Raw genomic sequence first — 23143 nt, 5'->3', positions numbered from 1 at the left:
AATGAGTAAGATCATTCTTTAAATGGGGATGTAGCTCAGTGGTAGAGCGCATGCTTTGCATGTATGAGGTCCTGGGTTCAATCCCCAGCATCTCCAAGCTTTCTTTTAAGTGCAAATTTGAGCAAATGAGTTTCATTTCCCTTCCCTACATCAGACTGGATTCATGTTGTTTGTAAATCTAGAGAAATGAGTAAGATCATGCTTTAAATGGGGATGTAGCTCAGTGGTAGAGCGCATGCTTTGCATGTATGAGGTCCTGGGTTCAATCCCCAGCATCTCCAAGCTTTCTTTAAGGCATTTGAGCAAATTCTGAGTTTCCCACATCAGACTGGATTCATGCTGTTTGTAAATCTAGAGAAATGAGGATTCTTTAAATGGGGATGTAGCTCAGTGGTAGAATGCTTTGCATGTATGAGGTCCTGGGTTCAATCCCCAGATCTCCAAGCTTTCTTAAAGCAAAATGAGTTTCATTTCTCACTATATCTCATGCTGTGGATTCATGCTGAGTAAATGAGAAATGATAAGATCACATTTTTAAATGGGGATGTAGCTCAGTGGTAGAGCGCATGCTTTGCATGTATGAGGTCCTGGGTTTAATCCCCAGCATCTCCAAGCTTTCTTTAAGGCAATGGCATTTGAGCAAATGAGTCTCATTTCCCTTCTCTGCATCTAACTGGATTCATGCTGTTTGTAAATGTAGAGAAATGAGTAAGATCTCTTTAAATGGGGATGTAGCTCAGTGGTAGAGCGCATGCTTTGCATGTATGAGGTCCTGGGTTCAATCCCCAGCATCTCCAAGCTTTCTTTAAGGCATTTGAGCAAAATGAGTCTCATTTCCCTTCTCTGCATCTAACTATATTCATGCTGTTTGTAAATGTAGAGAAATGAGTAAGATAAAGCTTTAAATGGGGATGTAGCTCAGTGGTAGAGCGCATGCTTTGCATGTATGAGGTCCTGGGTTCAATCCCCAGCATCTCCAAGCTTTCTTTAAGGCATCTCACTATATTCATGCTGTTTGTCAATCTAGAGAAATGAGTAAAATAATTCTTTAAACGGGGATGTAGCTCAGTGGTAGAGCGCATGCTTTGCATGTTTGAGGTCCTGGGTTCAATCTCCAAGCTTTCTTTAAGGCAAATGAGTTTCATTCCTCTCTCTTATGTCTCTCATATCTGACTGGATTTATGCTGAGAAATGAGGAAGCGCACCGTGTGTTTGGGGATGTAGCTCAGTGGTAGAGCGCATGCTTCGCATGTATGAGGTCCTGGGTTCAATCCCCAGCATCTCCAAGCTTTCTTTAAGGCATTTCGTGCAAATTTGAGCAAATGAGTTTCATTTCCGTTCCCTATATCAGACTGGATTCATGTTGTCTTGTAAATCTAGAGAAATGAGTAAGATCACACTTTAAATGGGGAAGGGGTCCTGGGTTTAACCTTCCTGGGTTTAAAGCTTTCTTTAAGGCATCTCCAAGCTTTCTTTAAGGCATTTGAGCAAATGAGTCTCATTTCCCTTCTCTGCATCTAACTATATTCATGCTGTTTGTAAATGTAGAGAAATGAGTAAGATCAGTCTTTAAATGGGGATGTAGCTCAGTGGTAGAGCGCATGCTTTGCATGTATGAGGTCCTGGGTTCAATCCCCAGCATCTCCAAGCTTTCTTTAAGGCAAATGAGTTTCATTCCTCTCCCTTATGTCTCTCATATCTTACTGGATTCATGTTGTCTGTAAATGAGAAATGAGTAAAGCAGCTGCGTCTTTGGGGATGTAGCTCAGTGGTAGAGCGCATGCTTTGCATGTATGAGGTCCTGGGTTCAATCCCCAGCATCTCCAAGCTTTCTTTAAGGCATTTTGCAAATTTGAGCAAATGAGTTTCATTTATGTTTCCTATATCAGACTGGATTCATGTTGTTTGTAAATCTAGAGAAATGAGTAAGATCCGTGTCTTTAAATGGGGATGTAGCTCAGTGGTAGAGCGCATGCTTCGCATGTATGAGGTCCTGGTTTCAATTCCCAGCATCTCCAAGCTTTCTTTAAGTCATTTCGTGCAAATTTGAGCAAATGAGTTTCATTTCCGTTCCCTATATCAGACTGGATTCATGTTGTCTTGTAAATTTAGAGATATGAGTAAGATCACACTTTAAATGGGGAGGGGTCCTGGGTTTAATCTCCTGGGTTAAAAGTCCTGGGTTCAATCCCCAGCATCTCCAAGCTTTCTTTAAGGCATTTGAGCAAATGAGTCTCATTTCCCTTCTCTGCATCTAACTATATTCATGCTGTTTGTAAATGTAGAGAAATGAGTAAGATCAGTCTTTAAATGGGGATGTAGCTCAGTGGTAGAGCGCATGCTTTGCATGTATGAGGTCCTGGGTTCAATCCCCAGCATCTCCAAGCTTTCTTTAAGGCATTTGAGCAAATGAGTCTCATTTCCCTTCTCTGCATCTAACTATATTCATGCTGTTTGTAAATGTAGAGAAATGAGTAAGATAAAGCTTTAAATGGGGATGTAGCTCAGTGGTAGAGCGTATGCTTTGCATGTATGAGGTCCTGGGTTCAATCCCCAGCATCTCCAAGCTTTCTTTAAGGCATCTCACTATATTCATGCTGTTTGTCAATCTAGAGAAATGAGTAAAATAATTCTTTAAACGGGGATGTAGCTCAGTGGTAGAGCGCATGCTTTGCATGTTTGAGGTCCTGGGTTCAATCTCCAAGCTTTCTTTAAGGCAAATGAGTTTCATTCCTCTCTCTTATGTCTCTCATATCTGACTGGATTTATGCTGAGAAATGAGGAAGCGCACCGTGTGTTTGGGGATGTAACTGAGTGGTAGAACGCATGCTTCGCTTGTATGAGGTCCTGGGTTCTATCCCCAGCATCTCCAAGCTTTCTTTAAGGCATTTCGTGCAAATTTGAGGAAATGAGTTTCATTTCCGTTCCCTATATCAGACTGGATTCATGTTGTCTTGTAAATCTAGAGAAATGAGTAAGATCACACTTTAAATGGGGAAGGGGTCCTGGGTTTAACCTTCCTGGGTTTAAAGCTTTCTTTAAGGCATCTCCAAGCTTTCTTTAAGGCATTTGAGCAAATGAGTCTCATTTCCCTTCTCTGCATCTAACTATATTCATGCTGTTTGTAAATGTAGAGAAATGAGTAAGATCAGTCTTTAAATGGGGATGTAGCTCAGTGGTAGAGCGCATGCTTTGCATGTATGAGGTCCTGGGTTCAATCCCCAGCATCTCCAAGCTTTCTTTAAGGCATTTTTTGAGCAAATGAGTTTCATTTCCCTCTCTGCATCTAACTATATTCATGCTGTTTGTAAATGTAGAGAAATGAGTAAGATAAAGCTTTAAATGGGGATGTAGCTCAGTGGTAGAGCGTATGCTTTGCATGTATGAGGTCCTGGGTTCAATCCCCAGCATCTCCAAGCTTTCTTTAAGGCATCTCACTATATTCATGCTGTTTGTCAATCTAGAGAAATGAGTAAAATAATTCTTTAAACGGGGATGTAGCTCAGTGGTAGAGCGCATGCTTTGCATGTTTGAGGTCCTGGGTTCAATCTCCAAGCTTTCTTTAAGGCAAATGAGTTTCATTCCTCTCTCTTATGTCTCTCATATCTGACTGGATTTATGCTGAGAAATGAGGAAGCGCACCGTGTGTTTGGGGATGTAGCTCAGTGGTAGAGCGCATGCTTCGCATGTATGAGGTCCTGGGTTCAATCCCCAGCATCTCCAAGCTTTCTTTAAGGCATTTCGTGCAAATTTGAGCAAATGAGTTTCATTTCCGTTCCCTATATCAGACTGGATTCATGTTGTCTTGTAAATCTAGAGAAATGAGTAAGATCACACTTTAAAATGGGAAGGGTCCTGGGTTTAATCTTCCTGGGTTTAAAGCTTTCTTTAGGCATCTCCAAGCTTTAAGGCATTTGAGCAAATGAGTCTCATTTCCCTTCTCTGCATCTAACTATATTCATGCTGTTTGTAAATGTAGAGAAATGAGTAAGATCATTCTTTAAATGGGGATGTAGCTCAGTGGTAGAGCGCATGCTTTGCATGTATGAGGTCCTGGGTTCAATCCCCAGCATCTCCAAGCTTTCTTTAAGGCATTTGAGCAAATGAGTCTCATTTCCCTTCTCTGCATCTAACTATATTCATGCTGTTTGTAAATGTAGAGAAATGAGTAAGATAAAGCTTTAAATGGGGATGTAGCTCAGTGGTAGAGCGTATGCTTTGCATGTAAGAGGTCCTGGGTTCAATCCCCAGCATCTCCAAGCTTTCTTTAAGGCAAATGAGTTTCATTCTTCTCTTATGTCTCCCACATCTGACTGGATTCATGCTGTCTGTAAATCTACAGAAATGAGAAAGAGCAATGTGTCTTTGGGGATGTAGCTCAGTGGTAGAGCGCATGCTTCGCATGTATGAGGTCCTGGGTTCAATCCCCAGCATCTCCAAGCTTTCTTTAAGGCATTTCTGTGCAAATTTGAGCAAATGAGTTTCATTTCCTTCCCTATATCAGACTGGATTCATGTTGTCTTGTAAATCTAGAGAAATGAGTAAGATCACACTTTAAATGGGGTTGTAGCTCAGTGGTAGAGGCGCATGCTTTGCATGTATGAGGTCCTGGTTTCAGCTCCCAGCATCTCAAGCATTTCCAAGCTTTCATTTAAGGCAAATTTGAGCAAATGAGTTTCATTTCCCTTCCCTCTGCATCAGACTGGATTCATGTTGTTTGTAAATGTAGAGAAATGAGTAAGATCACACTTTAAATGGGGATGTAGCTGGGTGGTAGAGCGCATGCTTTGCATGTATGAGGTCCTGGGTTCAATCCCCAGCATCTCCAAGCTTTCTTTAAGGCATTTGAGCAAATGAGTCTCATTTCCCTTCTCTGCATCTAACTATATTCATGCTGTTTGTAAATGTAGAGAAATGAGTAAGATCAGTCTTTAAATGGGGATGTAGCTCAGTGGTAGAGCGCATGCTTTGCATGTATGAGGTCCTGGGTTCAATCCCCAGCATCTCCAAGCTTTCTTTAAGGCATTTGAGCAAATGAGTCTCATTTCCCTTCTCTGCATCTAACTATATTCATGCTGTTTGTAAATGTAGAGAAATGAGTAAGATAAAGCTTTAAATGGGGATGTAGCTCAGTGGTAGAGCGCATGCTTTGCATGTATGAGGTCCTGGGTTCAATCCCCAGCATCTCCAAGCTTTCTTTAAGGCAAATGAGTTTCATTCTTCTCCCTTATGTCTCCCACATCTGGCTGGATTCATGTTGTCTGTAAAGAGAAATGAGAAAGAGCATTGTGTCTTTGGGGATGTAGCTCAGTGGTAGAGCGCATGCTTTGCATGTATGAGGTCCTGGGTTCAATTCCCAGCATCTCCAAGCTTTCTTTAAGGCATTTGAGTTTCATTCCTCTCTCTTATTTCTCTCCATATCAGACTGGATTCATGCTGTTTGTAAATCTAGAGAAATGAGAAAATACATGTGTTTGGGGATGTAGCTCAGTGGTAGAGCGCATGCTTTGCATGTATGAGGTCCTGGGTTCAATCCCCAGCATCTCCAAGCTTTCTTTAAGTCATTTCGTGCAAATTTGAGCAAATGAGTTTCATTTCCGTTCCCTATATCAGACTGGATTCATGTTGTCTTGTAAATTTAGAGATATGAGTAAGATCACACTTTAAATGGGGAAGGGGTCCTGGGTTTAATCTTCCTGGGTTAAAAGCTTTCTTTAAGGCATCTCCAAGCTTTCTTTAAGGCATTTGAGCAAATGAGTCTCATTTCCCTTCTCTGCATCTAACTATATTCATGCTGTTTGTAAATGTAGAGAAATGAGTAAGATCAGTCTTTAAATGGGGATGTAGCTCAGTGGTAGAGCGCATGCTTTGCATGTATGAGGTCCTGGGTTCAATCCCCAGCATCTCCAAGCTTTCTTTAAGGCATTTGAGCAAATGAGTCTCATTTCCCTTCTCTGCATCTAACTATATTCATGCTGTTTGTAAATGTAGAGAAATGAGTAAGATAAAGCTTTAAATGGGGATGTAGCTCAGTGGAGCGTATGCTTTGCATGTATGAGGTCCTGGGTTCAATCCCCAGCATCTCCAAGCTTTCTTTAAGGCATCTCACTATATTCATGTCTGTTTGTAGACTGGAATCTGTTGTTCTGTAAATGAGAAATGGGTAAAGCAATTCTTTAAATGGGGATGTAGCTCAGTGGTAGAGCGCATGCTTTGCATGTTTGAGGTCCTGGTTTCAATCTCCAAACTTTCTTTAAGGCAAATGAGTTTCATTCTCTCTCTTATGTCTCTCATATCTGACTGTTTTTAATCTAGAGAAATGAGAAGTAACCGTGTGTTTGGGGATGTAACTCAGTGGTAGAGCGCATGCTTTGCATGTATGAGGTCCTGGGTTCTATCTCCAAGCTTTCTTTAAGGCATTTTCGTGCAAATTTGAGGAAATGAGTTTCATTTCCTCTCCTTATTCTCCTATATCAGACTGGATTCATGTTGTCTTGTAAATCTAGAGAAATGAGTAAGATCACACTTTAAATGGGGAAGTAGCTCAGTGGTAGAGCGCATGCTTTCTGGGCATGTATGAGGTTAAAGGTTCAATCCCCAGCATCTCCAAGCTTTCTTTAAGGCATTTGAGCAAATGAGTCTCATTTCCCTTCTCTGCATCTAACTATATTCATGCTGTTTGTAAATGTAGAGAAATGAGTAAGATCAGTCTTTAAATGGGTATGTAGCTATCTGGTTTCATAGAGCGCATGCTTTGCATGTATGAGGTCCTGGGTTCAATCCCCAGCATCTCCAAGCTTTCTTTAGGGCAAATGATTTTCATTCCTTCTCTGCATCTCTCTATATTCTTGCTGTTTGTATTCAGGTAGAGAAATGAGTAAGATCATTCTGTTTGGGGATGTAGCTCAGTGGTAGAGTGCATGCTTTGCATGTATGAGGTCCTGGGTTCAATCCCCAGCAATTCTAAGCTTTCTTTAAGGCATTTTGTGCAAATTTGAGCAAATGAGTTTCATTCCTCTCCCTTATGTCTCTCACATCTAGCTGGATTCATGTTGTCTATAAATCTAAAGAAATGAGGAAGAGCACCGCGTGTTTGGGGATTTAGCTCAGTTGTAGAGCGCATGCTTCGCATGTATGAGGTCCTGGGTTTAATCCCCAGCATCTCCAAGCTTTCTTTAAGGCATTTTGTGCAAATTTGAGCAAATGAGTTTCATTTCCCTTCCCTATATTAGACTGGATTCATGCTGTTTGTAAATCTATAGAAATTAGTAAATATATGCTTTAATTGGGGTTGTAGCTCAGTGGTAGAGCGCGTGCTTTGCATGTATGAGGTCCTGGGTTCAATCCCCAGCATCTCCAAGCTATTTTTTAGGCAAACTAGTTTCATTCCTCTCCCTTATCTCTCCCACATCTGACTGGATTCATGCTGTTTGTAAATCTAGAGAAATTAGTAAATGCATACATTAAATGGGTTTGTAGCTCAGTGGTAGAGCACATGCTTTGCCTGTATGAGGTCCTGGGTTCAATCCCAGCATCTCCAAGCTTTCTTTAAGGGCATCTCACTTATATTCATGCTGTTCATGTTGTCTGTAAATCTAGAGAAATTAGTAAGATAAATTTTTAAATGGGGATGTCGCTCAGTGGTAGAGCGCATGCTTTGCATGTATGAGGTCCTGGATTCAATCCCCAGCATCTCCAAGCTTTCTTTAAGTCATGCTTCGTAAATGGGGATTTAAGGCAAATGAGTTTCATTCCTCTCCCTATATGTATCTCATATCTTACTTGATTCAGGCAGAGAAATGAGGAAGAGAACTGTGTCTTTGGGGATGTAGCTCAGTGGTAGAGCGCATGCTTTGCATGTATGGGGATGTAGCTCAGTGGTAGAGTCCTGGGTTCAATCCCCAGCATCTCCAAGCTTTCTTTAAGGCAAAGGAGTTTCATTCCTCTCCCTTATGTCTCCCACATCTGGCTGGATTCATGTTGTCTGTAAATCTACAGAAATAAGGAAGAGCATCACGTGTTTGGGGATTTAGCTCAGTGGTAGAGCACATGCTTTGCATGTATGAGGTCCTGGGTTTAATCCTCAGCATCTCCAAGCTTTCTTTAAGGCATTTGAGCAAATGAGTTTCATTTCCCTTCCCTATATCAGACTGGATTCATGCTGTTTGTAAATCTAGAGAAATTAGTAAATAGATGCTTTAAATGGGGTTGTAGCTCAGTTGTAGAGCGCATGCTTTGCATGTATGAGGTCCTGGGTTCAATCCCCAGCATCTCCAAGCTATCTTTAAGGCAAATGAGTTTCATTCCTCTCCCTTATGTCTCCCACATCTGACTGGATTCATGCTGTCTGTAAATCTACAGAAATAAGAAAGAGCGCAGCGTCTTTGGGGATGTAGCTCAGTGGTAGAGCGCATGCTTCGCATATATGAGGTCCTGGATTCAATCCCCAGCATCTCCAAGCTTTCTTTCAGGCAATTTAGTTTCATTCCTCTCCTTATGTCTCCCACATCGAGCTGGATTCATGTTGTCTGTAAATCTACAGAAATGAGAAAGAGCGCCGTGTCTTCGGGGATGTAGCTCAGTGGTAGAGCGCATGCTTCGCATGTATGAGGTCCTGGGTTCAATCCCCAGCATCTCCAAGCTTTCTTTAAGTCATTTCGTGCAAATTTGAGCAAATGAGTTTCATTTCCGTTCCCTATATCAGACTGGATTCATGTTGTCTTGTAAATTTAGAGATATGAGTAAGATCACACTTTAAATGGGGAAGGGGTCCTGGGTTTAATCCCAGCATCTCCAAGCTTTCTTTATGGCATCTCACTATATTCATGCTGTTTGTAAATGTAGAGAAATGAGTAAGATAAAGCTTTAAATGGGGATGTAGCTCAGTGGTAGAGCGTATGCTTTGCATGTATGAGGTCCTGGGTTCAATCCCCAGCATCTCCAAGCTTTCTTTAAGGCATCTCACTATATTCATGCTGTTTGTCAATCTAGAGAAATGAGTAAAATAATTCTTTAAATGGGGATGTAGCTCAGTGGTAGAGCGCATGCTTTGCATGTATGAGGTCCTGGGTTCAATCTCCAAGCTTTCTTTAAGGCAAATGAGTTTCATTCCTCTCTCTTATGTCTCTCATATCTGACTGGATTTATGCTGAGAAATGAGGAAGCGCACCGTGTGTTTGGGGATGTAACTGAGTGGTAGAACGCATGCTTCGCTTGTATGAGGTCCTGGCTTCTACCACCAGCATCTCCAAGCTTTCTTTAAGGCATTTGAGCAAATGAGTTTCATTTCCCTTCCCTATATCAGACTGGATTCATGCTGTTTGTAAATCTAGAGAAATTAAAATTAAAACTCCTTTATTTTTGGGGATGTAGCTCAGTGGTAGAGCGCATGCTTCGCATGTATGAGGTCCTGGGTTCAATCCCCAGCATCTCCAAGCTTTCTTTAAGGCAATTTAGTTTCATTCCTCTCCCTTATGTCTCCCACATCTGACTGGATTCATGCTGTCTGTAAATCTAGAGAAATGAGAAAGAGCGCAGCGTCTTTGGGGATGTAGCTCAGTGGTAGAGCGCATGCTTCGCATATATGAGGTCCTGGATTCAATCCCCAGCATCTCCAAGCTTTCTTTAAGGCATTTCGTGCAAATTTGAGCAAATGAGTTTCATTTCCGTTCCCTATATCAGACTGGATTCATGTTGTCTTGTAAATCTAGAGAAATGAGTAAGATCACACTTTAAATGGGGAAGGGGTCCTGGGTTTAATCCCCAGCATCTCCAAGCTTTCTTTAATGCATCTCACTATATTCATGCTGTTTGTAAATCTAGAGAAATGAGTAAATACATGCTTCAAATGGGGATTTAGCTCAGTGGTAGAGCGCATGCTTTGCATGTATCAGGTCCTGGGTTCAATCCCCAACATCTCCAAGCTTTCTTTAAGGAATTTCGTGCAAATTTGAGCAAATGAGTTTCATTTCCCTTCCCTATATCAGACTGGATTCATGCTGTCTTGTAAATCTAGAGAAATGAGTAAGATCACGCTTTAAATGGGGATGGGGTCCTGGGTTTAATCCCCAGCATCTCCAAGCTTTCTTTAAGGCATCTCACTATATTCATGCTGTTTGTAAATCTAGAGAAATGAATAAATGCATGCTTTAAATGGGGATGTAGCTCAGTGGTAGAGTGCATGCTTTGCATGTAAGAGGCCCTGGATTTAATCCCCAGCATCTCCAAGCTTTCTTTAAGGAATCTCACTATATTCATGCTGTTTTTTTAAATCTAGAGAAATGAGTAAGCACATACTTTAATTGGGAATGTAGCTCAGTGGTAGAGTGCATGCTTTGCATGTATGAGGTCCTGGGTTGCATCTCCAAGCTTTCTTTAAGGCATTTTGTGCAAATTTGAGCAAATGAGTTTCATTTCCCTTCCCTATAAGTATATTCATGCTGTTTGTAAATCTAGAGAAATGAGTAAGCTCATACTTTAAATGGTGATGTAGCTCAGTGGTAGAGCGCATGCTTTGCATGTATGAGGTCCTGGCTTCAATCCCCAGCATCTCCAATCTTTCATTGAGGCATTTCGTCCAAATTTGACCAAATGAGTTTTATTGTGGTCCTGGCTTCAATTTTCAGCATCTCCATGTTTGCTTTGAAGCATTTTGTGTAAATTTGAGCAAATTGGTTTCAGATATGGTGTCTCCCATATCTGACTAGATTCATATAGTTTTTTTAAATCCAGAGAAATAGGGAATGTCACAGCATAATTGGGGATGTAGCTCAGTGGTAGAGCGCATGCTTTGCATGTATTAGGTCCTGGGTTAAATTTTTTGCATTTTCAAGCTTTCTTTAAAGCAATTTGAGCAAATGAGTTGCATTCCTCTCCCCTATGTCTCCGACATCTGACTATAGTACTGCTGTTTTTGAATCTATAAAAAAAGGTATTTTCTCAGCATAATTGGGGATGTAGCTCGGTGGTAGAGCACATGCTTTGCATTTATGAGGTTGTATCGAATCAGCCCAAAAGTAAATTTTTTTTAACAATTTATAGGGAGCTTGAACAGTATTACTGTTTTACAGCTGATAACTGAGTTGGTCGTTGGCTGGAGATACAGAGTTGTGGTCTTGTTCAAGATGTGATGCAGTGCAGTCAGAGACTTGGAGACAAAACTTACAGGAACTCTCACGGAAAGAAAGAAACTAGAGTAAAGAAATAAAAGTAATGAGGTTTCTGGGCTTTCTTCTCATTGTGGCTAAGTAAGCAGACATGCAGGCTGGAGTACGCTAGAATGACTCAAAGAACTCAAAAAATGATGGCAAAGGACATAGTTGAAAACCATGTTAAGATTTTTGAATTGTGTCATGCATTATAAGTTTTAAACTCAGCTTTGGACACAACCCAAATTCATGTTTTATCCAAAAGATAGTGTTCTAGCTCAGAGTGTTGTGAGGTTTTTCCTCTCAGATCATAAATTGTGAATGTTATCTCAGTCACATGATCCAAGTTTTTTGAGCTTTTTTCAGTTTGCACTTCATTTTGTTTCTCTGGTCTCTCCTTTTTCCTGAGTTGTCTGCTTTAAATGTTTCCTGATTCCTTCCTTGCTTTAGAAACTATAGCACAGTGATTTAGATGATTCTAGGTTGTACTTCCCTACACTTGGCCTGCTGCTGGAGTAGCTCTCACCATTCAAGGTCCTCTCTTGGGTTCATTCCACTTTCTCGGGAATATCCTTGGGTATACAGTCAGCTGGAACAACTGGACATCACAACTCTGTTTCTTCACAGGGTTCTTATCTTGTTTCCTGTAAATATACGGTGTTATGTCTGCTTTATGTTCTTCATATAAGATCAAAGTTCCATTTGTAATTGCTCTAGAGGCGATTCTTTGTTGGGACCTCTACAATATGGCACAGACATGGGTCGACCCGTAAGTGTAGCATGTCTGGTCACTCTCTTACACAAGAACTACAAAACCACTCAGCGATGAGATCCAATGAGAGAGAAATGAAGAGACATCATCAGTGGATTGATAATGCATTGGTTTCTCTCATTCTGATCACACTCAGAGATATTCACAGAGAGAAGCGAATAATTCACATATATCAGACTGACAATATTGAATGAGCAGTTGTGCACTGTTCCACTACTGACACTTCCTCAGGCAACAAAAGTCAATCAACTCCTGTTACAAAACATAGTAGAATTAGAACATACTAATATCATATATATAGTGGCAGGAGGAGCCAACGACAGTAACAGGGGACAATAAAGGGGAGGGGCACTGGCACTAGACTAGTCACTATATATATATATATATATATATTATATATATATACTATATATATATATATATATATATATATATATATATATATATATATATATATATATATATATATATATATATATATATTTATAATGGTAAATGCTGCCTAGTCGTTGTAGTACTTGTTTTAGAGTTTTTTGTATTGTGTTGTATGAGCTTATTTCTGATGGTATTCCAAATCTAGGAATTACTTCTTTTGTTAGAAAAGTAATTACTGTTGCTGCTCCCTGAGCTGTCTATGACAACAAGCATGTGCCTTTTGCCTTGTACTCACTTTATTATATCCACATAATCCATTACCAAGTGCTTGAACGGTCCTTCTGGATCGGGTATATGACTTATTGGTGTCGTTATTCCTCACATTGTTTTTGGCACAAATTTTACATGTGGAGTGTTACAATAACTATTTGACATTCTGCCTGCACTAAACCTTCAGTAATGTTTCTTACACCTGCTTCAGCATCAAGACGCAAAGGGTATTGTGACTTCCTGGTCAGATGTGCATCTGGTATGTGCACATATCTGGTACGGCTATATGTTGGACAGAATCAGTTACATTAAACCTTTTTTTGCCCCTTGAGGGTTAGAAGGACAATGCTTTGCTGGGCCATAGCATAATTTTCTTACATGAGTCGGCCTTGGCTGTGCTGACACATTAGCTGGTAATCTCTTACTTGGTAATGTTTGAATAACTATGGAAATGAAATCATTACAATTAATAGGGCTACCTTATGCTTACAGTGTTTTAATTAAATTGTTATCACGTTAAATGTGTGTTATATTAAAACATTTTATAATTTTTTTTCAAAAGCACGCAAATGTCTGTTTTTTTTCTCACAAATTTCACCTTGAATACGATTCAAATTTATAGATTAAATGTTAAACCAGCTTGCTGTACTGCTGAAGATTTATTGAGACTTAGGTTGCTTTTATCATCTGTTTTATTGGTTTGGGTGTTTCTCATCTTCCTCTTGACCTTACTCCATAAATACTCAGCTCTGGTGAGTACCTTGGCCAATCAAGCACAGTACTATCATCAGCAAATCTGCAGTTTAGGAACTTTGATGTCATACACCGGTGGCTGCAGTGCAGCTTCAAGTTGAAAACACCTAGCATTTTTGGCACTGTGAGCAGGTGCCAAGTCCAAGGAAAACATCAACACCTGCATTAGCATATAACATGATCACAGACTGCAGAAACTTTACACTGTACTTGGAGAGTCTCTGCAAATAGACTACAAAGTTTAAGCATTAAAAATAACTGAATGATAACGAAAATCAAAGGGATTTTCTATGTTCTATGGAACACTTATTTTAGCTGTTTTAAAGTATTTTTTTTAAATATATTTTAAAATAAAGGCTTAATAAAAATCGGTTGATTGTGGGTAAGAAGTCGTAGTCCTCCAATATCCCATGATACCACCTGCTGAGTGCTCAGCGCCGCGACCTAGGAGTAGCTTGTGTAAAGGAGGTGGTTCGTCGGTGCGTGCGCACGTTAGTTTGTGAGTTTGCGCGTTAGCTGGGTGCTGCTGCGTGGATGATGGCTGCGTCGAAGCCCGTAGAGCCTCAGTCTGGGAGTGGGCTCCCCCGTTGGCAGCTAGCGCTCCTTGTCGGGACTCCGATCGTCCTCGGTGTCGGAGCTGTGTACCTGTGGAACCGAAGTCGCGGCAAAGAAAAACAAGGGAAAAGGAATGGGGAGAGGAAAACCCCCGAAGGAAGCGCTAGCCCTGTTCAGGGCCAGCACGGTGCGACCAACCCAGAGCTGGAGAACATGGTAATGAGCCCAATTATAATGACAAACTGTCCACGTTTTGACACACATTACTTATATATTTAGACCTGTTATTTTGTCTGTAAATATTTTCTTGACACCCCGACATTACCGCATTCTCAGTCAAGGACACTGCAAACTAGCCCATGTTAGCGAAAGTGCATTAGCCAGTTAGCTTCCAAACCTGATCTGCTAAACCGCACCTGTGATCAGAATCTGTTTAACGTTAGGCTGCCAGAATTTTTATGACTCTTATAATGCAGGGTGTATTTTGATCTCACGCCTAATGGTTCAGAATTATTTACATGTATAAAAATTGTGGTGTGTGTTATATACCAGGGACGGGGAGGCAGTCAGAATGGGACGAATCCACATGTGACAGTTTCTTGAATGCTATTAGTAATGTAACAGTATCGGTTTAATTTTTGCATGCTTGTACTTCACATTTTCACAACGTGGCCTATATTTTAAGGACAGTTATGCCTAAAAGTTAGTCACTCATGGACCTATGCATATGAGACCGCTTTTAGTCACACAGTCAGGGTCAAATTGTGCAGTCCATCCCCTCAGCTCACATGCTTTCGGTCAAAGAAAACCTAGTGGTCAAAATACTAGTTTTTAAATGATTCTAATTTAAAAGTCCAGTATTATCAAATGACTGAAAAGTAATAAATGGGGGAATCACATCTAATCGCATTGTGCGTTAATTACACATAGAAATGTTTATTTAAAATATGAAATAGATTTGATCGAAGCAGTGATGAAACGTATATGTGATAGTAATGTGCGTGTGATATTTAAAACCTTACATGAATGTGATACAGCAGCTGCATTTCATCTATTATAGGCTTGTTCTGCCAAACAAAAATGAAGCAGCAAAGTTTTTACTTGCAGCTTCCAGCCGTAACATAGTCTCAGAATTATAGATGCGTATATTAAGCAATAATTGCATTATATATTTCAGTGCATGTCGGTTGCATAGCACATTTTAGGTGTTCCTTTTTGATTGTTAATTTTTCTTGTCATGCATATGGGTTAAGGGCAGTTGGTTCCCTGTTTGTGTTTTATGATTGTGCTGAAGTGGTCATCTGCGTATCCTACAAATTGTGGAGTTATTGAGCTATTAAAATGTTAACAAAATGGCATGATAATATCTAGTCGGGAGTTGCAGGCAATGCATAGATACTTACATTTAATTTGTAAATGTATATGCTCTTTTTGCACTATCTGTGACATAATTGACTTCATTCTCAATAGGAAGATCACCTCTCTGTAAGCTCTGAGGATTAGACAGACACACAGTGGTGGGGTGGGGGATTTGGCCAAGACTAGACTGGGGGAGGAGCCTTAGGGAGAGATTTTGATGCAGTTAAAATAGTCTTTGTAAGGTATATTGGCAGGTGAATGTGAAATTATTCTGAAGTTTTTTCACTTCATCTAGTTCTGTATGTTAAAGGTTTACAAGCTCAACAGAAAAATCAACCTGGTAAAAAAAAGAGACATGCGTTAGTCACATGAACGCAATCACCATGCGCAGCTTACTGTTGCAATGCATGCTAATCATTAGCTTCGTTTGAGACGGACAACGACAAGGAAATAGGCAAACACAATTAAGTGAAGCTGTTTCTGCTGGTCAGTTTGCTAATGTCAGATTTGACAAATTCTTGCATGCAGCCTGTCTTCTGAAAATGTAGGCAAATTTTTGTGCGTGTAGCTGTAATATACAATTTTCACATTTTCTAAATGGCAGTGATTTGGTTTGTCTTTGAATGAACCATTTCCCTTTTTAAATGCCATTTGAAAAGGGTAATGGTTAATTTCTACTCTGGGTTTAATGAATTTAGTTTATATAACGTGCATGTATAAAACAAAAAGATCAAAGTATGCTTATTATTATTATTATAATTTTGTAGTTTTGATTAAAATATTTGTGTTTGCCCATCCAGAGTCCCCTTGACAGAGCACAGTCTGCTAAGAATAAGGGCAACAAATACTTTAAGGCTGGCAAATATGAGCATGCCATTCAGTGCTACACGGAAGCAATCAGCCTATGTCCCAAAGAACAGAAAGGAGATCTGTCCACCTTCTACCAGAATAGAGCTGCAGCCTATGAGCAACAGGTTTGTGTCTGGAAGAGGATCATTTGTAGTATCGCATACAAAATGTTACATGTTTGAATGATTGTTTTTCGTTTATTTGTGTTTTAGCTGAAATGGACAGAAGTGATACAGGATTGCTCTCAGGCAGTCGAGCTGAATCCCTGCTATGTAAAGGCCCTTTTTAGGCGTGCCAAAGCACTGGAAAAGCTGGGTAACAAGAAGGAGTGTTTAGAAGGTTAGCATTATTGCTGGTATTTAAAATGTGAAATTTACTTGTCTGGAAGACTTGTCATGTATGATGTGTTTCATCTCTTAACGCTTTTAAGCACCACATGTTACTAAACCTGCTTTTACAATCATTGATATTAGCTATCAAGTTATCATGAATTGTTTTTTTCCCTTCTTTTTTTAGATGTGACGGCAGTATGTATTCTGGAGGTTTTCCAGAACCAACAGAGCATGCTACTCGCAGACAAGGTTCTGAAACAGCTGGGAAAAGAGAAGGCCAAAGAAAAATACAAGGTGGGATTGTGACTGAAAGGTACAAATCTAAGACTTAAACAAACTGCATCATATATTTATAGTCTTTTTCTTTTTTGCATTCTCGTGTTTGCTTTTTTTAGAACCGGGAGCCCCTTATGCCATCTCCTCAGTTCATCAAGTCCTACTTCAGCTCCTTTACGGATGACATAATTTCACAGCCTTTACAGAAAGGAGAAAAGAAAGATGAGGATAAAGATAAAGAGGGTGAGGCCTCAGAGGTTACAGGAAGGTGAGACCCAAGGGCATTATATTTTACCCATTCTCACTGAGATTTGTACACTGACCGTGTAGGGTTTTGACCACATGTGACAACACTGGGGGATTGTTAATGTTTTCTGTCTTTACCTTGCTTTCCTTCGGGTTTAAATATCCTGCAAGCGCCACATGTTTTACTTTCGCTTTTAAAATTGAGGCAATTCGTCAAAAAGCAGTTGTTTGCTTTCAGCATGGGTTTCCCCTCTTTCACTAACTTTCCTTTGCTTTTAAATAACCTAGTTTAAAAAAAAGAATTGTGCCAATTTACTTTCACTTTTACATTAGTGGCAATTCAATGTAGAGCACATAACTTATTAACAAAACTAATAAAAATACACCATGCTATATGGCTGCTATAAATTAACAAATAACGCCGGTATCACCCTCAACAGCAGCAAGACTATGACAGAGTTTACTTTCATTGCTTTTAAATTCTAAATGTTCAGTGTTACATTCTTATAATACGCGATGTTTACAAGATCTGGCGCCTCATTTCTAAAGCAAGCATACACTCACATTTGATCTTAGAATGTGTGTGTGTTTACGTTTGAATCAACACCAGTGATCATATTTGTAATAACTGCCTTTGACGGTGAACTGGCTTCATGTCAGGATCTGAGCAGACGTAGACACTTATTCTTGTACTACAGGTTCTTAAAAATGTAAGCTGTTCCTGCATTTGTTGTAAATGACGGTGACTTTAATATGTTATGTAATCCGGTGTCGTTTACAAGGCAGAAAGCGATTCATAGATGTCACGTCTGAAAGAGAGGCGTACTGGCATTTTCTGTGCTTATGTCCATTCTATGAATCACATGTACGCATTAAGCGATGATCATAAAATCAAATTTCGGAAGGTTTCATGTATGTGAGGCACCTGATCACAAGCGTAAAGTCATTTGCCTTCATATTGACTTTCTAAAGATAATCTACCAGCTCTCCCTTATCAGCAGAGATGAATGAGTAGCTTATTCATAAACATAATTTTTTATTTCAATATTTAATTTGCAGAATTTAAAAAAATGCCTTGCTGCTACTGTTTAATTGTATTTTTCTTTCTCATTTGAATCAAAATCGTTTCCTAAATTGTTTAACCACTGTTTTTTTTCAGCTCAGGCTACCTAAAGGCTAAGCAGTATATGGAAGAGGAGAACTACGATAAAATCATCAGTGAGTGCACAAAGGAGATCGAGTCTGGAGGCAGGTACACAGCCGAAGCTCTTCTCCTGAGAGCCACCTTCTACCTACTGATAGGAAACGCTACTGCTGCACAGCCTGATCTCGACCGTGTCATCAACATGGATGATGCCAGTGTCAAGGTAATGGCCATCCTAATCAAGCTTCTTACTGATACAATTGGTGTTAAAGCATCTTCCGTCTGTTTCAGTTACGTGCTAACGCGCTCATTAAACGTGGAAGCATGTACATGCAGCAGCAGCAGCCCCAGCTTTCCACGCAAGACTTCAACATGGCTGCAGAGATCGACCCCCGTAATGCAGATGTCTACCATCACAGGGGACAGGTATGATGACTTCGCATACGTGTTTGAATTTTCATCTAGAGAAATGCTCAAAAGAAAGCCCTTATGTAGAATGTTCTTGATGTTAATATTTTTAAGCCGTTATTTTCATTGACAGTTTTTGAAGAATAAGGTGCCATTGCAGTTCATGACCCTGTCGAGTTAATGACCTTGTCACCTCAAAAACATTTTCTGGCTTACTTAATATTCACGGTACGAGAGAGATGTTGAGAGCTGCATGCATTAAAGTGCCAAATTCATACGTAGATCTAATTCATGCTAACTTTGTCACAAGAGTTTGTTTTATGTGCTATTAAATGTAAAAATAATTAATAGTTTGCAGAGGCAAAAAAAGTTTCTGTCTCGCTTGTTTAGTCTGTCCCCTTTTTTTCATTTTTAAGGGGTAGTCAAACTACATTTTTTATTTTTGTCCTAGTTGCTTTCATTTACTCACGTTTGTGTAACTTTAGTTAAATTCCAAATTTTAATCCAAATTTTAATTAATTCTAATCTGCAAATTTGTATCGCATGAACAGATTTGACAAATAGAAGATTTATTATGCTGTGCACTCTTAGCTGAAATAGAAGGCGGCAAACTTTTAAAACTGCAAGTTTACAACATTGCAGTAACGTAATAATAGAATGTATATTTTTGGACATTGCGTTCAGTATTACTCATCATCGTGGAGTGTGTTGGCTCATCACGACTGATGCATGCTCAAAGTCTAGTGTGGCTATGGCATAAATCGGTCAGTTTGACGGGCATCTTGAAGTTTAATCAAAAACGTTGTTTTGAGTCAGTGAGTGTGCTTCTGAGGATTTTTGATTTGTTACAGTCTGCAACATTCTTGATGGCATTCACCAATTTACCTTACAGTGTTCAGAATGTACAGAATTCATGACTCATTTTCAATTACCTTCGTTCTTATTCCTCTGCTTTGCCACATTCCCTTACAATTGATACTAATCATCATCAAGCTTGCGGAATTGTCATCTTATAGTAATATTTGAATTTCCCAGTTGAAGATTCTGCTGGATCAGGTAGAGGAGGCTGTGGGAGATTTTGATGAGTGTATAAAGCTTCGACCAGACTCTGCACTTGCCCAGGCCCAGAAGTGTTTTGCATTGGTAAGTACCAAGTACCATGCTTGTACCTTTTTGCTTCTACTGTTTTTGAAGCTGTTTGAATGAGATGATTCCTTTGCTTTAATGTATGTGGTCTGCTGCTGACATTCAACTAGACAAACCAGATATGAGACACTTTTTACTCATTGTAAAGTATGAGCATTATTGGCCTTTTTTTTCTCATAGTACCGACAGGCCTACACTGGAAACAACCCATCCCAGGTTCAGAAAGCCATGGATGGTTTTGAGGACGTCATTAGGAGGTTTCCAAAGTGTGCTGAGGGCTATGCTTTGTATGCACAGGTAATGCTCACCAAATGCATGAAACCATTTATAAAATTATACTTTATCATTGATCTCTTTATCATGCTTTACTTATCTATGATTCATTTTGCTGATAGGCGCTAACAGACCAGCAGCAGTTCGGTAAGGCAGATGAAATGTATGACAAGTGTATTGAACTAGAGCCAGACAATGCCACAACATATGTCCACAAAGGGTTAGTTTCATGTTTTGTTTTTTTTTTGTACTTCAATCATTTTGTTAATCCATTCAGGTTCAATTAAGAAAATGCTTATCAGTTGTGTTTCTTTTGCAGTTTGTTGCAGCTTCAGTGGAAACAGGATCTGGAAATGGGCCTTGAACTCATTAGCAAAGCCATCGAAATTGACAATAAATGTGACTTTGCTTATGAAACCATGGGAACCATTGAAGTCCAAAGGTTTGTGAGGTTACATTGCTTCCCATTTTTTCAATTCCTAATTTGTAAAGCATTGATTACATTGAAACTTTTATGTGGCTATTGCAACCTTTTAATTTTAGTTTCGGACAAAATGTAAAACAAAAAAACCAACTTGCATTTTTTTTTCTCCACAGAGGCAATCTGGACAAGGCTATAGACATGTTCAACAAGGCCATTAACTTGGCCAAGTCAGAGATGGAGATGGCCCATCTCTACTCCCTCTGTGATGCTGCTTATGCCCAGACAGAGGTGGCCAAGAAGTATGGGCTCAAGCCTCCCACTCTATAACTTTTGCCTCCTTTTGCCACTCTCTACTGCCGGGCCACAGTAACCATCCCATTACCCTTTTTTTTTCTTTTTGTTTTTTTGTACTTCATTATAAAGATGATAATTGTCAATGAAAAAGAAGGCCGGACAAGTTCTGCTACCACGTGTTTACACTAGTTGTTATGAGTACTGGAAGGTGGCACAGGAAATTGTGGAGGAGCGGCAAAAAGAATCAAGATAAAGCAGAAAGCAAGTGAAAAAGACTGATGGCTGCTTTGTTTGATATCAAATCATCAGTGGCATAGCTCAAATCCTCCCTCATTGAGTATGGCTTAGGCTATCTTGCAACTTGCAACAGTACTCATTTGTTCATGTTCAGCCTCCCCTGCCAATTGGTGTGACAAATGTGAATCTTTTTGATTTATATAATTTTAATTTAATTGTCAACTACAGACATTGGGGTCCTTAATCAGTACTTTTTTTTTTTTTTTTTTTTCTCCTTTCCATCCAAGACACCAGATTAAGTTTATACCATTATACCAGTGTATACCATCAGCAGGACTGCATTATTGATTCATGGTTTGATGCTGTAATGTGCTCAAGGTTTGTCCTTTCACTGTCACATCCTAGCAACCTTATTTATGGTCTTTGTTGTATGGGAAGTGAAGGATTAAAGTTTTAGTTGAGATGTATTTGTGTTATAAATCTGTTCTTGATGTGTCACTGCTGTAATGACACTGTGTTTATAAGAAGGGGATTATATTGAAGTTAAATGCAAAATTTGGCCATACTGTTATTCATTTTTGTTTCTTTTTACCTCAAGTTTTTTTTTTTTTTTTTTTTTTACATTCTGTGCTGCATTTAATAATGTCAATACAAATTATAATATCCTGTAGAAGATATTTAGCATATGAAAAAAATCAAATGGTACAACAAATTTTAAAGCCCTGTACAAGAATTTAGCTGTGAAATCACCTTGCCCATCTCTTCAAAGTGAGGCACAAAAGTGTTACATTTTGAAAGCTTATCTGTGAGAAACATTGCATTTCTTTTTTTGAGCAAGAACATGAATAAATCTAGAAAAAAAACATTAATCACCAAAATTACATTCCTATCATTTTATCTTTCAAACTGCACATATCTGATTTTATTTTTGTTTAGTTTCTCTTTGAAATAAAAATGTCATTGAGGTGTATGACTCCCTTCTTTATAAATCCTAATGAAAGAAAATAAAAGGAACACCTTACATTTAGCAACTAAGTTCTTCCTCCCTGGTCTTTTGTTCAAAATTTGCATTAATTTGTAGTCTTGAGATATTAAGGTACTTTTGTATATGTAGTGCTATAAATCCCTGTTTTCTTTTAATTTGAGAATGGTGTTTTTCCTGTTCATATTTAATAAAACCATAACTTTTTTTTTTGACTACTGTAGCCATGACTACTGTATCTACCTTCATATCCATCTTAAAGGAAATTCATTCTATATTGTTTACCTGTTTAAGTTTGTTTTATGACATCAACAAAAACAAAGTGGCATTACTGTCTTTTACATATAAATTGAGATATTTTCTATTTTTAAACCATTGTTGATTGAATGTGTAACATGGTTCGGGACTTGGCCTTTAACCTGAACATAACTAATAGTTTACAAAAAATAGGATGTGACCATTTCCCTGTATGCATGTATACATTGATCATTAAGCATTGCATAATATGTAGATGTTTACATATGTTTGCTTATTTCTGTTTCCAGTCTGATCGATTGGTAGTAATGGATTTACAGACCAATTTGAGGGAACAATTCAATCAAGACTGCTGCATGTTTGAAGATAACTGTTTAAAATACATTTTACAAATGCAAGCTAAGTGACACCACCTAAAGGTTAAAAATTAATTTGTTGTGTTTGATCTATTGAAAGTAGCTGTGCAATAAAACTAAAAACTCCTCAAGTAAAAATAAATACAATAAGAGGGAAAAATGTGATGTTGGTAAAGTGTGTAATATTACTGTATGATAATATCAAATAAAAAAATGAGTTGCCCACAATTATTCATAAAGCCAACTTGGTTTTGTGTTTTGATGAAAATAACTTTCACTTGTAATTACTTTTATTTAATGTTTTTTTAAATATGCTTTTTAGTTAAATGCACGACCACCATATGCCAAGGGACAGTTAATGTGTATTGTTTTTATAAATATAGTTATATAAATATTATGCATTCTCGTGGAAGTCAGTCTTTAATTTCTTTTTTATAATTCTGATAAAAAGACCTTTATTAGGCTAATTTAAAACTTTCTCAAGAAACTCATCAAAAAGTTTCATATTTTATTTATATGCTAGGCTATATGCACAACAAAAAAAACAATTGATTTATTTTGGAGCAAGTGTCATACAATTCTGGAAACCGAGCGCTTATTTTTTTGTTTATTAAGATGAAACCTCGTTTTGTAAAATACACGCCTCCGCTGATTCTAGCGTTCTACGTCGCGTCTAGACTTGAGCTGAGC

At 38.8% G+C, this 23143-nt stretch overlaps 1 protein-coding gene and 28 non-coding genes across 29 annotated transcripts; all 29 read left to right on the top strand.

Moving 5' to 3' along the window:
• The first annotated feature begins 24 nt into the window (after window positions 1-24).
• On the top strand, window positions 25-96 carry trnaa-ugc. Its single transcript has one exon. It is a non-coding gene; the product is annotated as a tRNA-Ala (tRNA).
• Window positions 97-209: 113 nt separating this feature from the next.
• Window positions 210-281, top strand: trnaa-ugc. Its single transcript has one exon. It is a non-coding gene; the product is annotated as a tRNA-Ala (tRNA).
• Window positions 282-540: 259 nt separating this feature from the next.
• On the top strand, window positions 541-612 carry trnaa-ugc. Its single transcript has one exon. It is a non-coding gene; the product is annotated as a tRNA-Ala (tRNA).
• A 113-nt stretch (window positions 613-725) lies between these two features.
• On the top strand, window positions 726-797 carry trnaa-ugc. The gene has a single exon. It is a non-coding gene; the product is annotated as a tRNA-Ala (tRNA).
• A 110-nt stretch (window positions 798-907) lies between these two features.
• On the top strand, window positions 908-979 carry trnaa-ugc. Its single transcript has one exon. It is a non-coding gene; the product is annotated as a tRNA-Ala (tRNA).
• A 235-nt stretch (window positions 980-1214) lies between these two features.
• On the top strand, window positions 1215-1286 carry trnaa-cgc. Its single transcript has one exon. It is a non-coding gene; the product is annotated as a tRNA-Ala (tRNA).
• A 289-nt stretch (window positions 1287-1575) lies between these two features.
• Window positions 1576-1647, top strand: trnaa-ugc. The gene has a single exon. It is a non-coding gene; the product is annotated as a tRNA-Ala (tRNA).
• A 107-nt stretch (window positions 1648-1754) lies between these two features.
• Window positions 1755-1826, top strand: trnaa-ugc. Its single transcript has one exon. It is a non-coding gene; the product is annotated as a tRNA-Ala (tRNA).
• Window positions 1827-1946: 120 nt separating this feature from the next.
• Window positions 1947-2018, top strand: trnaa-cgc. The gene has a single exon. It is a non-coding gene; the product is annotated as a tRNA-Ala (tRNA).
• A 294-nt stretch (window positions 2019-2312) lies between these two features.
• Window positions 2313-2384, top strand: trnaa-ugc. The gene has a single exon. It is a non-coding gene; the product is annotated as a tRNA-Ala (tRNA).
• A 109-nt stretch (window positions 2385-2493) lies between these two features.
• Window positions 2494-2565, top strand: trnaa-ugc. Its single transcript has one exon. It is a non-coding gene; the product is annotated as a tRNA-Ala (tRNA).
• Window positions 2566-3161: 596 nt separating this feature from the next.
• trnaa-ugc lies at window positions 3162-3233 on the top strand. Its single transcript has one exon. It is a non-coding gene; the product is annotated as a tRNA-Ala (tRNA).
• A 111-nt stretch (window positions 3234-3344) lies between these two features.
• On the top strand, window positions 3345-3416 carry trnaa-ugc. Its single transcript has one exon. It is a non-coding gene; the product is annotated as a tRNA-Ala (tRNA).
• Window positions 3417-3651: 235 nt separating this feature from the next.
• trnaa-cgc lies at window positions 3652-3723 on the top strand. Its single transcript has one exon. It is a non-coding gene; the product is annotated as a tRNA-Ala (tRNA).
• A 283-nt stretch (window positions 3724-4006) lies between these two features.
• trnaa-ugc lies at window positions 4007-4078 on the top strand. Its single transcript has one exon. It is a non-coding gene; the product is annotated as a tRNA-Ala (tRNA).
• A 109-nt stretch (window positions 4079-4187) lies between these two features.
• On the top strand, window positions 4188-4259 carry trnaa-ugc. The gene has a single exon. It is a non-coding gene; the product is annotated as a tRNA-Ala (tRNA).
• Window positions 4260-4367: 108 nt separating this feature from the next.
• trnaa-cgc lies at window positions 4368-4439 on the top strand. The gene has a single exon. It is a non-coding gene; the product is annotated as a tRNA-Ala (tRNA).
• A 498-nt stretch (window positions 4440-4937) lies between these two features.
• Window positions 4938-5009, top strand: trnaa-ugc. Its single transcript has one exon. It is a non-coding gene; the product is annotated as a tRNA-Ala (tRNA).
• A 109-nt stretch (window positions 5010-5118) lies between these two features.
• Window positions 5119-5190, top strand: trnaa-ugc. The gene has a single exon. It is a non-coding gene; the product is annotated as a tRNA-Ala (tRNA).
• Window positions 5191-5296: 106 nt separating this feature from the next.
• Window positions 5297-5368, top strand: trnaa-ugc. Its single transcript has one exon. It is a non-coding gene; the product is annotated as a tRNA-Ala (tRNA).
• A 108-nt stretch (window positions 5369-5476) lies between these two features.
• trnaa-ugc lies at window positions 5477-5548 on the top strand. The gene has a single exon. It is a non-coding gene; the product is annotated as a tRNA-Ala (tRNA).
• A 289-nt stretch (window positions 5549-5837) lies between these two features.
• On the top strand, window positions 5838-5909 carry trnaa-ugc. The gene has a single exon. It is a non-coding gene; the product is annotated as a tRNA-Ala (tRNA).
• A 1378-nt stretch (window positions 5910-7287) lies between these two features.
• trnaa-ugc lies at window positions 7288-7359 on the top strand. The gene has a single exon. It is a non-coding gene; the product is annotated as a tRNA-Ala (tRNA).
• Window positions 7360-8386: 1027 nt separating this feature from the next.
• Window positions 8387-8458, top strand: trnaa-cgc. Its single transcript has one exon. It is a non-coding gene; the product is annotated as a tRNA-Ala (tRNA).
• Window positions 8459-8567: 109 nt separating this feature from the next.
• On the top strand, window positions 8568-8639 carry trnaa-cgc. The gene has a single exon. It is a non-coding gene; the product is annotated as a tRNA-Ala (tRNA).
• Window positions 8640-8871: 232 nt separating this feature from the next.
• On the top strand, window positions 8872-8943 carry trnaa-ugc. The gene has a single exon. It is a non-coding gene; the product is annotated as a tRNA-Ala (tRNA).
• A 419-nt stretch (window positions 8944-9362) lies between these two features.
• Window positions 9363-9434, top strand: trnaa-cgc. Its single transcript has one exon. It is a non-coding gene; the product is annotated as a tRNA-Ala (tRNA).
• Window positions 9435-9544: 110 nt separating this feature from the next.
• Window positions 9545-9616, top strand: trnaa-cgc. The gene has a single exon. It is a non-coding gene; the product is annotated as a tRNA-Ala (tRNA).
• A 4159-nt stretch (window positions 9617-13775) lies between these two features.
• Window positions 13776-22697, top strand: tomm70a (translocase of outer mitochondrial membrane 70 homolog A (S. cerevisiae)). The gene is made up of 12 exons (XM_043242215.1): window positions 13776-14088; window positions 16032-16205; window positions 16293-16419; window positions 16597-16706; window positions 16808-16956; window positions 18094-18301; window positions 18370-18504; window positions 19522-19629; window positions 19813-19929; window positions 20028-20125; window positions 20225-20347; window positions 20503-22697. Exons 1-12 carry the CDS (start codon window positions 13852-13854, stop codon window positions 20654-20656), a joined length of 1740 nt encoding a protein of 579 aa, XP_043098150.1. The 5' UTR covers window positions 13776-13851; the 3' UTR covers window positions 20657-22697.
• Window positions 22698-23143: the final 446 nt, after the last annotated feature.

This window comes from Puntigrus tetrazona, chromosome 6 (assembly GCF_018831695.1).
Source record: "Puntigrus tetrazona isolate hp1 chromosome 6, ASM1883169v1, whole genome shotgun sequence".
Taxonomy (NCBI): Eukaryota; Metazoa; Chordata; class Actinopteri; order Cypriniformes; family Cyprinidae; genus Puntigrus; species Puntigrus tetrazona.
This window is presented reverse-complemented; position numbering and strand designations above follow the sequence as displayed.

Excerpts from the sequence above, each read along its gene's own strand:
- tomm70a (XM_043242215.1), top strand. The coding sequence starts at position 13,852 with ATGATGGCTGCGTCGAAGCCCGTAGAGCCTCAGTCTGGGAGTGGGCTC. Across the intron at positions 16,707-16,807 it reads AGGCCAAAGAAAAATACAAG|AACCGGGAGCCCCTTATGCC; the intron begins GTGGGATTGTGA and ends TGCTTTTTTTAG. Across the intron at positions 20,348-20,502 it reads GGAACCATTGAAGTCCAAAG|AGGCAATCTGGACAAGGCTA; the intron begins GTTTGTGAGGTT and ends TTTTCTCCACAG.